Source organism: Pan troglodytes, chromosome 5, assembly GCF_028858775.2.
Source record: "Pan troglodytes isolate AG18354 chromosome 5, NHGRI_mPanTro3-v2.0_pri, whole genome shotgun sequence".
Taxonomy (NCBI): domain Eukaryota; kingdom Metazoa; phylum Chordata; class Mammalia; order Primates; family Hominidae; genus Pan; species Pan troglodytes.
Genome location: NC_072403.2, coordinates 52054192 through 52070932, shown reverse-complemented (window position 1 = coordinate 52070932; position 16741 = coordinate 52054192). Strand labels below are relative to the sequence as shown.

At 39.3% G+C, this 16741-nt stretch overlaps 1 protein-coding gene across 10 annotated transcripts in view; it reads right to left on the bottom strand.

The window, feature by feature from the left end:
* ENPP4 (ectonucleotide pyrophosphatase/phosphodiesterase 4) overlaps positions 1 to 16741 on the bottom strand; it is a 138805-nt gene that overhangs the window by 76490 nt on the left and 45574 nt on the right. For all 10 annotated transcript variants that reach the window (XR_010158031.1, XR_010158030.1, XR_008548509.2 and 7 more), the window contains exon 4: positions 9824 to 9974. Coding sequence is in view for 6 of the 10 variants with exons in the window: in XM_054685872.2 (XP_054541847.1) it covers positions 9824 to 9974 (151 nt within the window). In the remaining 4 variants the exon portion in view is untranslated. The remainder of the gene's footprint in view (positions 1 to 9823; positions 9975 to 16741) is intronic.

The following is a 16741-nucleotide window of genomic DNA, read 5'->3' as shown; positions in this document are numbered from 1 at the left end:
TGACAGCTCCAAGGTACATGTTCTTTCTTCAAACTTGTCAGCTGAGGAAGAGGTAGGTAGGATCTTGGGGAGGAGCAACGAGTTGGTGTGTGATGAGGCATTTGGCAACAGCCCTGTCCTGAAGGCCCAGAAGCCATCTCTACATCCTTTCCTGTGCTGAGGTTCTAATATTTAACATAACATTTCATTTCTAGATGTTAGTAAGTTTTATTACCTCTGTGTTACATTTTATTGAATAATATTTGCCTATAAATTTTATTTGGGATGATGTAATTTATTAAATTATTTGAGGATGAGCGTATGTAATCCTAAAGATCTGCATGTTTTTTCGTTTTTAGAAAGAATGAGCAGTCTGTTTAATTGTGTCCTCTCTCTCGAGCCATTTAAATTAATTTGAAAGAGATGCTTTAAAACATTCAAACACACACATTCCACATTATTCTCACAGTTTTCCCACTGCAGAAAATTCTGATATCAGAGCCCATCAAGGTCCTGGACACTCCATTTCCTGCCAATGGAATGGGAGCCCTCCCTCGTGAGGGGAAATTGTGTGTGCTTTACACAATCTTCCCCTTTGCGGCTACTAGGTTTTAATCTATTTACTTGCTTAAGAAACATGGAGCTGAGTGTGTGCCACTTACTGGGCTATGTGGTGGGTGTTAGGGACACACTGGTCTCTGCTCTCTAAGAACTCACAGACCAGTAGAGGAGGCCGAGATATAGCCAGGGACTGACAGAGGAAGACAGCAGATGGTTCAGAGCACGCACACTGGAAAGCAACAGACTTCTCTATATGGATCCTGGTTTGGCGCTCCTGGCTCTGTGACCCTGGGCCAGATCTTGATTTTGGTAAATCTATTTTCTCATTTGTAGAAATAGGTAATAGTAAGGCCTACCAGGTAAGTTTCTTGTGAGGATTAAACAAGCAAATACATATGACAAGCTAAGTGTCACCTAGAACATGGTAAAAACTCAATAAATATCAGTAACTATTAGTATTACATGCTATGGAAACGCAGAGGGGCATTTGACCCATCCTTGACAGAGGAGGAGGATTTGGAAAGGTTTCCCCAAAAAATGGCACTCTAGAGCAAGGATAGGCAGCAGAGTGAGATGTGATTCTCAACCAGGGGGTCAGTTTTTGCCCTCCCAGGGAACATTTAGTAATGTCTGGAGACATTTTCGGTTGTCACAACTCGGGGGTGGGTGCTATGCATCTCATGGGTAGAGGCCAGGGAGGCTGCCAACATCCTGCAGTGCACAGGACAGCCCCACAACTAAGAACTGTTCAGACAGAAACAACAATAATGCCGAGGCTGAGAAGCCCTGGTTTAGAGCATGAATTCTACAGTCAAAATGCCTGGATTTTAATTCTGGCTCTGTCACTTGTCAGCTGTGTGACTTTAGGGGCATTACTGGATTTTTCTGTGCTTCACTTAGCTCATTTGTAAATGAATTAAATAAGTTAATACTGATAAATTGAACAAAGTATTACAGTATACTTAAACAAATTCTAATATCTAATTAATCCTAAAGGATCTTTTTTCACCCCAAATCAGAAGTAATGGCTATTAAAACCTACTCTTTTGTGCTCTAGACAGCTTCTAGGAAGGTCATTCTTACTTCCATGGAGTCCTTTGGACTATATGACTTTAGCCAAGTCTCAGCCTGGTTTACTATGGCTCAGTTAGTCCATGCAATTTTAAATGCACCCTTAAGACATGCAACAGAAAAGCATGGCCCCCTCTGTGATGCTGCTGGTGACAGGAACAGAAGGGACAGGGAAGAAGCCAAGCCAGGAAGGACTTGCGCTTACATTCTCTTCCACAGCTTCTGCCCTTACTGTTTTATGTTTTCTTCCCGTTTCTCCTTTCTATTCAAGACATATCTCCAACACCCTCAAAGCAATTCTCTGCTATTTTCTCAAGCTATTATGATAAAGCTTTATAGCTTCTTACTGCTTAAGGGCATTTCAGAATAATCATCTATGCTTGAATGGTTTTTGAAGGACAGATGAGAAGTCAGATATTTGCCAGGAATCTATACTTCTTCTCTAATCAAAAGGATATTCGGGGCTGGGCGCAGTGGCTCACGCCTATAATTCCAGCACTTTAGAGCCGGAGGCAGGCGGATTGCCTGAGGTCAGGAGTTAGAGACCAGCCTGGCCAACATGGTGAAACCCCATCTCTACTAAAATACAAACATTAGCCAGGCGTGGTGGCAGGTGCCTGTAATCCCAGCTACTCAGAAAGCTGAGGCAGAAAAATCGCTTGAACCCGGGAGGCAGAGGTTGCAGTGAGCCAAGATCGCACCACTGCATTCCAGCCTGGGCGACAGAGCGAGACTCCGTCTCAAAAATAATAATAATAATAATTAGCCAGGCATGGTGGTGGGCGCCTGTAATCCCAGCTACTAGGGAGGCTGAGGCAGGAGAATCGCTTAAACCCAGGGGGCGAAGATTGCAGTGAGCCGAGATCACGCCATTGCACTCCAGCCTGGGCAACAGAGCAAGACTCCGTCTCAAAAAGAAAAAAAAAAAGGATATGCAAAATTGCTATATCTTACTATTGCGTCTTCAAAGTTTCCAGTGCAAGCCTTGAACTTCTTTATGGTTTTTCTCTTAATCAACCACCTGGGTCACCCATGTATTTATACAAACACCTGCACTTGAGCCCTTCACTGAAAAGAAAAGCTAAAATCACCAACCTCTATAACAAATGAGTTTAGAATGGAGAGTGCTCTAAGCAGGGGATATTTTTCTCTATTTCTCCTCCACTCTCTTTTTCCACATTTCTCGTGATAATCAGTCTGTTCTTCAGGCTGTTTGCTTTCAGAAATTTTATTTGCACTCCTCTCTAAATGTTTCGAACTGAGAAAATAATCCAGGGAGGGCCTTGAAATTCAAATTCCCTCAGGAGCACTATCACCTCTCTCCTCAAAGAGATTCGTGGTTTGGGGGCTTCTTCCGAAGCATCCCATCATATTAGTCCTCACTTGTTTCTGTCCTTAGGCCAGAGAAACTCCGGGGTATCAACACCATCCTGAAGGGTCAACCAACTCAAGAATATATATTCAGAATTTTCAAAATAGGATGAAAGGAAGGCACCAGCTCCACAATACATCTGAGTTCTATATTTATTTTCTTTGAACAGCCAATCCAAGGAGGAATATCAAGGTCACCAACCAAAATACCTTCTCTCTTGCCCACAGCATTTTCCAAAAAGTTGAGGTCAGTGAACCCACTGTTTATTAAAATGTTATGACAAGGGATAGGTTGCTCTTTTCTATCATCTACTGTTTTTATGAAATAAGTTGTGAAACTGGAATTGATTTGGGGCAAACTTATACAGTTTTGTGGTTCAGCTTCTTCACTCAGAGCTGATTTATAAAATAAGTTAAAATATCTTATTATAAAAGAGCATCCTGTGAAAATATATTCCATGATTCTATGAAATGGGATCGTTTGGATGGGATCAGAAGAAAGAGTATTTATTTCCAGGTCAAAATTCAGCCAAGACAATTAATTCCCTATTTTCTTTTTGAAGTAAACACTTGGGAGCTTTTAATAAGTAGCACTGGGTTAACTTGGTTTTCACCTGTGATGCTGCCCTTTCTGTTTTCATATCTTCTCTGTCTCTTTCTCCTCCTTCTTTATGAGGACCTTTAAAAGACCCACATTTCTCTTGCTTCTTTGCTTCCTATTTGGGAGGGATTCTGTCCCTGAGGTTAACTAATTTATTTATTATATTTTCATAAAGTTACTAATGTTGACTTTTAGTACAATTAAAGGGTTCCTATCAAAATTTGAAATCTACTATGACCCATAAAAAGAGATTAATCATTATATAAACAAAAAGGGTGGGGAAGAATCAAGAAAAGGTTTATTAGTGGCCCAAAGTCTTAGAGCAGAGGTCATGGGCAAAATCTGGCATGAAGCCTGTGTTTATACAGTCTTTGGGCTAAGAATGTTTTTACATTTTCAAAGAGTTGTGAAGAAAAAGAAAAAGCGAAGAAGAATATGCAATAGAGACAGTGTGTGGTCTGCATAGCTTATTATTTACTATTTGGCTCTAACAGAAAACGTTCGCTGACTGCTCCCCTATACTGTCCTTTCTTTCCTAGCTTGATATATCACTGATCAGCTTCATCTTCAGATTATTAAACTGAGCTTACATTTCCTATCTACTCTATCTTTTTGGTCAAAAAACACATTAACATTATTCCTCTGATTTTTTTATAACAACAAGGCTTATTAAAAATTGTTTTGTTTTGTTTGACATGGGGGTGGGTCTCACTATGTTGTCCAGGCTGGGCTTCAATTCCTGGGCTCAAGTAATCCTCTCACCTCAGCCTCCCAAGTAGCTGAGACTACAGGTGCATGACACCACACTTAGTGGTGAATTTACTTATTTATTTATTGCAGTAGGTAATTTTCTGATGTCATTCATGTACTCATATTTATTGAGTTCCTACAATATGCCAAGCACTGAGACTTTTCTTAGGGTGAAATAAAGTGGTTACCAATAGAGTTACCAAATCCAGCACCTTATTTCAAACAGATAATAAACTCATTTAAATGTCTTTTTAAAAAATCTCTTTTATAGTAAATATGTGCTCTTGTTACTTTATAACTCAACAGCTTTCTTTGGTTCCTTTTTGTCTCCAGAACAAAATACAAATTAGTCAGCCTGAGTGGCTATTAGAGCGTTCCACAATTGTCTTTTTAATCTCTCCTCTCACTGCTTCTCCACCTGGACTTGATACAGGATGAACTGGGCTATTCATTATTATCCAAACATAAGTTGTTCTTTCCAAAATTCATTCTGTCAAACATGTCAACCTCTCATCCTGGAAACATTTCAGATATTTTTACTAAGAATAAAAAGAGTTGGTAGAAAAGCTGTTGGGAAGGCATAGCTTCCACCTGAGGCAAACCATTCATATATATACCTTATTTAACATGGTGACAGTTTCATCCTCGCATATTAAACAACGGTCATCTCAGAACATTGAACAAGGCTAATGTGCCAAGCTTGGTGCTATGAATGAAGCATAGTCCTTGTCCTCAGAAGAAACCAAAGTTTAAAACCTAACACGGTAATTTAACTCTGGATCTCTCCATCCTCCTGTCCTCCGCATTCCCTCATTCACTCATCCATTCATTTAGTAAATTTTACTGGGCAGCTGTTGGGCATGCACAGTTCATCAGGCTCAGTCTCAGTTCTTTGGCATATTAACCAACAATTACAGAACGAGTGCAAGGATGGAATTGTGCAGAGCACTCTGGGAGTGTGGAGGAGTGGCACATAATCAGGCAGAGCTGAGGGAGGAAGGGGCTTCCTGGAGGAAGGGACTCCTGAGTTTGGTCCTTAAAACTTTGAAGGAAATAGTCAGGCAAAGCATCACAAGGAAGTATCCAGACTAAATTTCTCTCCTATGTTACTTCATCTATAGCTGCGAATATGATTGCTTTTCTGGAAGCACCATGCTTGCTCAGGAATGAGGGGAAATATCATAGAAGGAATTAAGGTTATATTTCTTGATTTTCTTTTCACTGGACTACATGGCTTAACAACAGAGAATAATGTATCTTGCCCTATTGTATTTTTAGTCTTTCGCTGTAAGTCCAAGTAAAATATGTAGCAATGGGACTACGGGATTCCTAAATTCGTCCCCAGGAAATTGCTAAATTGAGAACTAGTCATTTCAAGAAACAAGAAAACACTGCAACTGTAAATAGACAGATAAAATGCAAGCTAATAAATTTCTTTAAAATTTTTCTTTGTGCTATTAACATCATATGATGTATTGTATACAATTGGAGACAGGCTATAGTTAAAAGTGTGGACTTTACAAAAAAGAAATTCCTAGGTTCAAACCACAGCACTGACAGCTCTTAGCTCTGTAAACTAGGCAAGTTACAATGGCTGAATAGTAGCCATCATATAAAAATACCAAATGTTCTTAATCATTTCTTTTTTTTGAGACACTTAGGTTGTTTCTTAATGGGGAGTATTAGTAATAAGACAATAATCAATATTGTGATACTAAAATCTTTGTTCCCCTCTCTGACAGAATAAATTTTTTTAAATGGAATTTCTAGGTTAGAATTTATATCTATTACTAGTTTAATATCTCTAGGCCAGTTTCTTCATACATAAAATGAGATGGATGATGGTACCCACTTCGCTGGATCATTGTAAGAAGTAGATAAATTAATAGGAGGAAAACTGCTTAAGCAAGTGTTTGAAACAGCCTTTCTGTCCATTTTAAATCAATGAGTAGTAGCTTCCTCCAGGGGGATTTTGCCAAGTTCCACAGCAAGTCATGTTTTTCAGGTCCTGGAATACTGCCAGTGTGGAGGAATACGAATGGAATGTAGTCAGAGGATCACATCCAGGTCATTTTCGGGATTCCACATGGCTCCTTGGTGAATTTATACTGTAGTTATACTTCTCTTTATAACAGACATTTGCGAAACCTAAGAGCTAAAGCAGTAGGGAAAATACAACAGCAAATCCACTTACCCTACATCATGTCCCATTCAAACACTCACAAACACTCATCTTTGCCAGTTTCTTTACTTAGTCCTTATCAGATAGTACCCATGGGGTTTCTTCTATCTTATCGAGCCAGTGACTGTACTGAATAACTCACTTCTTTTCATGTGTGAGCATTACTTATGCCCCAATTTCATTTTTACCTTCCTCTAAGAATAGATTCTTTATCTTTCTAACTCTGATGTTATAAGCATTGAAATAATAAATCTAATTTCTCTGGAAAATTATAAACAAATGAATAGGAGACATGAGAATCCTGAGATAAAGTTGGTCCTGCTTATTTTGGGGGATATTTCCTCATAGTTATATCGGGGATGATAATTCATCATCTGAGTACAAACAGTGCTCCCAATAGAGTCATATAGCCATTATCTAAAATGCCACAGGATTTATCTAGCATCACTTGTAAAAACAGAAATCTATATGGCCAGTTCTGGGGTACAAAACACATCACACTGGACGTTCTACCCAATGATGGTAAGATCCCATAGGGGAAATTAAATGCCATGAAATGGCCTTAATTATGGGAGTTAAGAAAATTGTTTTTCACAAACTACACAGCAGAATAAAAAACATGATATGACGGGGAGAGAATAGCATCTAAAAGGCATAGGATGAGGTCAGAGTTCCGAATGCACTTTATGGGTATGGTGGTTAATTTTATGTGTCAACTTGACTGGGCTAAGGGATGCCCAGGTAGCTGCTGAAACATTCTTTCTGGGTGTGTCTGTGAGAGTATCTCCAGAAGAGATTAGCATTTTGAATTGTTAGAGTAAGAAAAGAAGATCTGCCCTCACCAATGAGGGCAGGCATCTCCAATCCGATGAGGGCTCAAATAGAACATAAGACAGAGAAAGGCCAATTTTCCTCTTTTCAGTCTTTATGAACTGGGACATTCATCTCTTTCTGCCCTTGGACATTGAAGTTCCTGGTTCTCATGCCTTTGTGCCTTTGGATTCCAGGACTTACACCAGTCCCCCATCACACCGCCCACCCCAGTTCAATTACAACAGAATTGCCTTGTGACCAAGTCACTGGGGGTGGAGGAGTATAAAGTCAGTGTTTGTGTTTATGCCATCCTTGCCATATGTGTCTCTTACACAGAGAATTGAGGTGATTATGGAAATATGCCCCCGAAATAACAAGAAAGATCACAGGAAGCTACACAGGCAAGAGTAGAAAATTCAGGAATACTGTAAATACCAGGATTCTTCTATACATGTACAGATGGTCCTTGAGTTACTTTTCTTCGATTTTATGATGTTACAGAAGTGAAACGCATTCAGTATAAACCATTACTTCAAGTACCCATACAAACACTCTGTTTTTCACTTTCAGTACAGTATTCAACAAATTGCATGAGATATTCATTATCTTATTACAAAACAGTATTTGAGAGATGATTTTGCCCAACTAATCACTTATATCATAGGCTAATATAAATGTTCTGAGCACATTTAAAGTAGAGTAGGCTAGATGTATCAAATCCATTTTCCTCTTATGATATTTTCAACTTATAATGGGTTTATCAGTATGTAACCCCACTTTAAGTCAAAAAGCATCAGTATAGATTTATATCCTGATTTTCTCTTCAAATATTTTATCATAGGAATTCCCACATATTATTAAACATTCTTTGAATATGTGGTTTATAATGGCTGAGTAGTAGCCATCATATAAAAATACCAAATAGTATTGGTATTAAGACTATGATAAATATTGTCATACCAAAATCTTTTTGTGCATCTCTGACAGGATAAATTTTTCAAAAATGGAATCGCTAGGTTAGAATGTATTTTATTTAAATTATTTAATTCTAACAACAAACACTATTTCAAAAACTAGATACTGGAAAAAACACAACTGACTCTAGATAAGTCTAAAATTTATCTGGCAGAAGCAGACGTGTTAGACAGAAATAGATTAGCCAAAAAAGTTTACAATGCCATGGGGTAGTAGTTAATATGATTTGCAGAGGAAAAGAAGAGTGTAGGCCATTCTGGTGAGTCAATTAATTGTAAATAGATTTAAAAAGCTTCTGCTGCTTTCAGGTCTATAACCCTATCAAATCATTTAGGCTTTCTAAACCTCAATTTGCTCATTTTGAAAACTGGAGACATTTCCCATGTTCATGCACCAGAATACTTAATATTGTAAGCTTGAATGTTCTCCCTAAATTGGTATGTAGATCTGCTGTCATCCCAATTACATGCCCGACCAGCATTTTTATAGAAAAATAATAGATAGAAAAAGGATCATAGAAAAGCTGATTGTAACATTTATATGAAAAGGCAAAGGACCTAAAATAGTCAAAACAATCTTGAGAAAGAGCAATGTTGGAGAACTCACACTACCTCACCTCAAGACTTACTACAAAGCTTTGGTAATCAAGACAATGTAGTATTGATAAGAAGACAGACAAACAGGTCAATGAGCTAGAATTGAGAGGCCAGAAATAGATCCATGCTTATAAAGCAAATTGTTTATGATAAAGGAACCAAAGCAATTTAAAAGCAAATAAAATACCTTTTAAAAAATGGTACTGGAACAATTGGCTATCTATTAAAAAAATTTTTTTAACTTAGACTCCTATTTGCACTTACACTCTATTTCACACCACACACAAGAACTAATTTTAAATGGCGGAAAGATCTGTGGATAGGAGTTTGAGAACCTTGAAAGATAGTCTATAGCAATAAGCATCTGCCCAAGATAGTCTATAGGAATAAGCATCTGCCCTCAGGCATTAGACCCTCACTTATCCTTAAATGTATCAGGATAACTTAGCTTAGGCTAGGACCTGGCCTTCGGCCCTTCCCCACTACTTATTAAAACATTTAAAGAGAAACCTAAATTAAAAATCCAAAATAATAATGCAATTTAAAACTACCTCACAAAATCCAAAAATCTTTAAGATATACCGTTTGAAACAAAAGTGTTAAAAGAGATAGAACAAGAATTTTATGTAAAGATGATAAATATACTTAGAGATGTAACAAGCTATTAGTAATATGAAGAAGAATAAAAATCATTAAAAATGAAAATATATGAGGTATAATAGCTGAAAAACTACACCAAAGGTGGGATAAAGAAAGGATAGAAACAGCTAAAGAATAAATTTGTGAATTAGAAAATCAGACAAAGAGGCACTCTCTCGGCAATCAGAAGAATAAAGAGATAGAAGATATACAAGTAAGCGTATTCCTCCCTGTTCCCATTATGTAGTATCAACCCTCTCCCCTCAAGAAAAGCAGGTTACTTACCCCAACATTACTAGAACTCCCTTCTGATCCACTGGCATGAGGAGTCCAAGATGGCCAGGTGGTAGACCCAGCTTCAAATTCAGTAGAATCCTCACTTTGCTGGTGGAGACATAGCCCTTACTGGGAACGATGTTCTCTAACCTAACAGAGCCTAGGGTTAGAAGACAGGAAGAACAAATTTCACAAATAGGTCACTGGGGATGATCATGTAGGGATCACTTCTATTTCCTTGGTTACCAGACCTGTGTTTTCTAACCATTAAGGATAGAGCACCATGTATCAGTCCTTATTTCCATGCATATACCCCAAAATTGAGGATCATGCTCTAACCTTCAGAATGTGTTCTCGGAGAGGGCCACTTAGCTGAGCCTTTAAGCCCATTGCATCATTCAGCTAGGCCAGCTGCTTCTGGGTGATGGGATATATGGTGGAACCAGTGAATCCTGTAATCATTGTTGTATGTCCTTTGCAGCAAAATTGGTCCCCTATCTGAGGAAATGTTGTGAGATCCCATATTGATAGATCAGGCATGCTGAAGTGTTGAATCATACTTGGTGTAGATGTAACCTCTGGTAAGGACAAATTGCTGCTGTTTTCCTCAATTGAGGGGTTAGCATCTGTCTCTGAGGCTGACATTCAGCACTGGCTAGATAAGCCCTTTGTGAACTGAATCCCATTCTGTTAGGTGTTTCATACTTCTATTCCTGCCACCGTTGAATGCCAAATTGCACTGGTACTGCAATAACCAGGAAGAAATGTTGGCTGACATCCACAGGTTTACTCATCCTGTCCACCTGATGGTTGAGATCCCCTTCTGCAAAAGAGGCTTGCTGGGCATCACCACAAGACAGACAGATCTGCATGCTTGGTGCCCACCAACTATAGGGCCCACATATCTCTTTCCCCTGCCTCCTTGTCCTCACTCTTCCCATTCTGGTCCTTCCAGGCCTTGAACAAACTAGCCAAATCATTCGCCACTACCTATTGCTACCTAAGGTCACTTTTCCTTCCATACAAAGTGGACAATCAAGTGTGCTGCTCGAAGCTCTGCCCAAAGCTCTATATAGAGATTTTATACAAGTGATAAAGAAGATTATGGGAGGTAGCCCAAAACCCCTCCCAAGACAGTCCTGTGACCACCACTGTTCCTCTCTAAACTATTTCTTCAAAGCATTCATTAGTAGTGGAATCTCCTAAAAGAAAAAAGCCCATAGCAGCTTAGGGGGAAATGAAAATAGGGTGAACTGGGAAGGCAGAATGTTATTGAGCATTCAGACATTGGAGGGATAACTCTTCCTCAAACAAAAATGAGACCTTCAAAAAGCATCAATTTAGTGTTTGATTTAATACAATTTTCTTCCATTTGTAATGATTTCATGTGCATTTGTGTCATCTCTTTAAGCAGCGTTTCCATCCCTTTGGAGTCAGGAAGTATATCTTACTCCTCCCTGTATCCACCTTTCTCAGTTCCCATCACAGGGCTAGGATCACAGCAGCTACTCACCTTAGTATTAAATAGTTTGGAATTGACTGATCCTCACTTAGGCAGTCCAGGGCTCTCTCTCTCAATTCTGTCATGATCATGCTGCCTTGACTATTGATGCCCATGCTTCCTCCTATAAACCACCCTTCAAGGTTTACAAATCCCTACTCATGAGTCTGTCTACCTTTTATTTCAATACTGAGCAGCCATCCTCAACCAAGGTCATTTTAATACCAAGGTCCATGTACATCACGGGGGTGCCCATCTCTGGATGGCAACTCCAGTCTTGTTTGCTTGTCTCTCTCACACCATTTCTGTTTACTGACTGTTGAAGGAAGAGGCTGCAAGAGCTCCCTATCCCCACATGGCCTGATAACAGAAATGAGTTATTCCACTGACTGGCAAAATACTAAATCTTCCCTTCATGGATCCAAAACTGGGCTTAGACACTCCTCTACTGTGCTCTCCACTGTTCAGATTCTACCATTGAGGACCTCCTGGAGAAATCTGGAATCCCCGACTCTGACATGAAGTCCACAGACTACTTGTCAGTAACCCCCAGGGCATGGTTTCTATGGACCTAAGTTTATGTCAGTCCGAAGATCAACTTTGTCCCCAGAATGTCTCTCTCGTGTTCCCCTCTGGGTCTTACTGAGATTAATGAGCAGTCCAGTTCTGCTATTTACTAGTTGAGTGATCTTCAGTGAGTTAATCTCTCTGGGATTTTCTTTCCTGAGCTGGCATAGGAAAAGACTCATTTGTATTTCACAGGGTTATAATAAGAACTAAGTGACATAAGGAGTATGTGTTGCTTTGCACAGTGTCTGCTATTTGGTTGCCACTAATTAATAAGCATTGTTATTATAATTCTAGTAATATTGTTATGTACTCCGTTTCATACTATAATACCTTCACCACCCATACAGACCATTTTTCTGGCTTTACAATTGTCTCTCTGCCACCCATCTCTTTTCTACTCTTCCTACTCCTACATACAGTTGCTTAGTGGAGTTGATTTGTTATCATTTTTTTCAATGAAATTATACTACACACTCTGGCAAGTTTTGAAATGCCCCTCCAACTTTTTCCCTTGTCTTGCACACCATCCCCTTCACTATTCACTTTGTGATTAACAAAATATTACAAAAAAACTTATAGTATATGACAATGATGTCACCTCTCAAAATGACCAGAAAGTATACATTCATTCACACTAACATGTCTATTTTTTCTGACTCACAGGGCTGTGTTTTAATGACAGGTTCATATCCCAAAATTGGGTAACACCAAAAACACAGCCTAATAAGCTATGCCACACAGTGCATTAGGAACAGGCTAATAGATGTTGCCAAGAAGAAACAAGAAGAGAAATGCTCACTGCCTCTCAATATGCAGTAAACAAAAAGCCAAAGTACTTTACATTTTTCAGTAGAAAGGTCATAAGAATGGGTTAGCCTTGGTATGGTATGACAACTAGTAGTTCCTGCAAAAGGAGATAGTCAAAGAAGCAACGTTAATTTCAATATCAATTACAGATTGATATTAAATAAATGTCAAGGTGCTAAACTACCGTGCCACCTCGCACCACTTGTGATTCAGAAATTATCTTCGTGGCTCTGGTCATGACATGCCCCTCCTCAAGAACCTTCAACTGCCCCCCACTGCCCACAGGACTGACCCCAAATTCCTAAACCAGTTTTTCTAGGCCCTTCACAAGCACACCTGGGCCCTCTCACCAGGTGCATGTTCTTACAGTCTTCTCTGTTTCACCTGCTTCGTTGAAATCCCACCATCTTCCAAGGCTCTGCTTCAACACCAGACTCTCCATTCCTACCTCTGTGGTGGAATACCCATGTCTTCTTCAGTCAGAGCTAATTTCTCTGTCCCATGCACTTCTATATCACTTTTGTTTGTTCCTCTGTTGTAGAACCTACTCTATTTTTCCCTGATTTCAAATGTTTAGATATGCAGCTTTGGTTAAGCCACCAATTCTCACTGAGCATAGTGTGCGGCCATGAGAAATGAACTCAGTAATGCTGTTGACCATCTTCAAAATGGATTTCAAAAACCAGCAGCACAATATGAGTGTAAAATAGAATCATGACTCAATGATTACCCTGTGAATAAATGAACATTTCAGTGATTCCACAGATGATCATTCTCAGTTACATCACTTGGTTTAAACAGGCCAATAAGGCCTTAAAATGCCAGTTAACCCTGAATTGCATAATTCAAATCGATAAATTTATATTAAATGAATCACATTTCATTTTATGTTAAGCAAATCACGAATAAACCTGTTTTGTTTTTTTTAAAAAATAACAGGTTAAAATCCCAGCTACTCGGGAGGCTGAGGCAGGAGAATTGCTTGAACCTGGGAGGCAGAGGTTGCAGTGAGCTGAGATCTCGCTACTGCAGTCCAGCCTGGGCAACAGAGGGAGACTCCATCTCAAAAATAAAATAAAATAAAATAACAGGTTAAATCAGCCTGTTATTTTAAAACAGCCCCATCACCATGACTAGAACAGCTAACTCTGGCCAAAGAACCCCAACATGTAGTATGTCCTAGCAAGAATAGATGAGTAGATCAGCATAAATCCATTCACACTGAATGGATTTTCCTACAAAATAGGGTTCTCATTAGAAAGCAGAGAAGTATATAGGTCAGGAGATTGCCCAAGCAAGGTGTGGGAGGATGGAGTCCTTTGTGGAATCAGACAACAGGTGACAACAGGTGTGGAGGAGTAAGGATGAAAGTGACTAGAAGAATAGCAAAGCTCTCAAGGATTTTATACATTACATGCATTTTCTAGATAAAAGGCTATTCAAAATTTTACAAAGGTCAAATCAGAGCACCTTCATAAGCCAGGTTCCTCTGTTGCCTATGACTTCGGACTTCCCTACAGTGATCTGCTGCTTAATGATGGGCAAAGAACAGGACCAGCTTTGAGCAAATTATGAGGGATGCCAGCTTGGAGTCTGCTCCCCTTCCTTTTTCTGTTTTCACTTTCCTCTAGAGCTGCCCCCTGTATTTACTAACCTTTGAAAGACAAAACCCACCTGCATTCTTCTAAGGGCTTTTCTCCCCAACCAATTATGCAAATTGGAGCGAATCAGACAACCTTAGTCACACACGTGTATATAAATAGCTAATAGAGGTGGTGCATATGACATCGCTCCTGAGAGAAAAGCCTTAAGGCTAAGAGATTAATTTCCAATTACGAAATTGCAACCATCCAGGAATTGGGCAGGGAGAACTCTCCCATGACATCCCCCGCCCCTTCCCTGCCAAGAACACCTTAAAGGCATAAAGCACTTGCTGCTTGCTTGGCCTGTTCATAAAGATTCACACTTACCAAAGAATTCCTTTGTGCAACCTCAAGCTACAAAATTGTTGCGAAGAATATTTACATTTACATTTCAAGTGCAAATACCTAGAGTGGAAAAATGTATTTTTGATCTGGATAGAGGACAATATTTTTAGGTCCTCCCCCACTGCTAGTAAATTTACAGAATTACAATACCCATAAGGAGCCAATAATTTTTTAAATAGTGATGTTAAACTAAGTATGTTCAGGCATCTAAGGGGTGTTATGTGCTTTATAAAGAACTGAGAATGTGGTTTTAACAAAATGTTTTCACCCATACACCACAAATACATGTGCAGTTTCATATTTGGCTCCTGAGAATATGTCTTACAAAATAGACCTCAAACCAAACACCAAAAGATGACTATCTCTCCTGCTATATGACTGCATCCTGCACTGAGTTAGTTATTCAACAAATGACATTCAGTTATAGCCTAGAAAATATTCGTAGTAGAGATGGGGTTTTACCATGTTGGCCAGGCTGTTCTCGAACTCCTGACTTTGTGATTCGCAAAATATAAAAATTTAGCCGGTGTGGTGGCGCGTGTCTGTAATCCCAGCTACTCGGGAGGTTGAGGCAGGAGAATTGCTTGAATCTGGGAGGCAGAGGTTGCAGTGAGCCAAGATCACACCACGGCACTCCAGCCTGGGTGACAGAGCAAGACTCTATCTCAAAAAAAAAAAAAAAGAAAGAAAGAAAGAAAGAAAGAAAGAAAGAAAGAAAGAAAGAAAGAAAAGAAAAAGAAAATAATTGTTTAGCCTTGTTTTGGTTTTACTTCATAGTTTCCTGACTTCATTCATGAGGGAAAAGGAATGACACCTAGCAGAGCAGGCCCCATGGAGCTCCTGCACTTGCAAGCACTCACATCCTGCAGGAAGAACTGGTATGCACCCATACACACAGGAAAGGCCACTGAGAGTCAAATACCACCAGCACCAATTCGTGAACTTTGGTGAGGTGTGAGGTATTATCGCAGGGTAGGGTTTATTTATTGTTGCTGCTGTTTACTGAGGTATAATTTCCACACAGTAAAATTAAACATTTTTAGGCACATAGTTCTCTGAATTTTGACAAACTTAGTGATGTGACTACAAAAGCAATCAAAGTTCTATCACATAAAAAAATTCTTTGTGCCCCTTTCTAGCCAATCCCCTCCCCTCACCCCTAGTCCTTGGCAAATGCTGATTTGGTTTCTATTTCCATTGTTGTCCTTTCTAGAATATCATATAAACAGAATCATACAGTGTATGGCCATTTGTGTCTGGCTTCGTTCACCTAGAAAAATGCTTTTGAGATTCATCCATGTTGTTGCGTGCATGAGTTCTGTATTCCTTCTTATTGCCAAACAGTATTGCATTTACGGACACACTACAATTTGTTTATTCACTAGTTGAGGGACATTTGGATGGTTTCTAGCTTTACATGATTATGAATAAAGCTGCTGTAAAAATTTGTTGACCGGTTTTTCAGTGGAAGTCTGTCTTCATTTCTCTTAGATAAATACTCAGGAGTGAGATTCCTGGGTTGTATGTCACGTGTATATTTAACTTTATAAGAAACTTCAAAACTGACTTCCATAGTGGAAGCCCATTCCCACCAGTAGTGTATGATAGTCCAGCAATGTATGATAGTCCAGCAATATTTATAGCTCTGAATCCTTGTCAGTATCAGATGTCAGTTACCTTGATTTGAGCCATTTTATTAGTAATCCATCAACTTTTCATCTAGGCTGGGCCATAAAATTAAACTTTCTGCTAGCTATATGTACGGGGTTGAATAAGTGTCCTTCTGAAATACACATTCACCTGGAACCTCAGAATGTGACCTTATTTGGAAGTAGGATCTTTGCATATGTAATTAAATTTAGATGAAGCCACACTGGGCTGAAGAGGGCCTTAATCCCAATGACTGGTGTCCTTATAAGAAGGCCACGTGACACAGGGACACACAGAGTAGAGCATCCTGTGACAGTAGAGGCAGAGATTGGAGCTATGTTGCAGCAAGCCAAGGAATACCAGAATCCCCAGGAGCTGTTACGGCCAAGCAAGGATTCTTCTCAGAGTCTC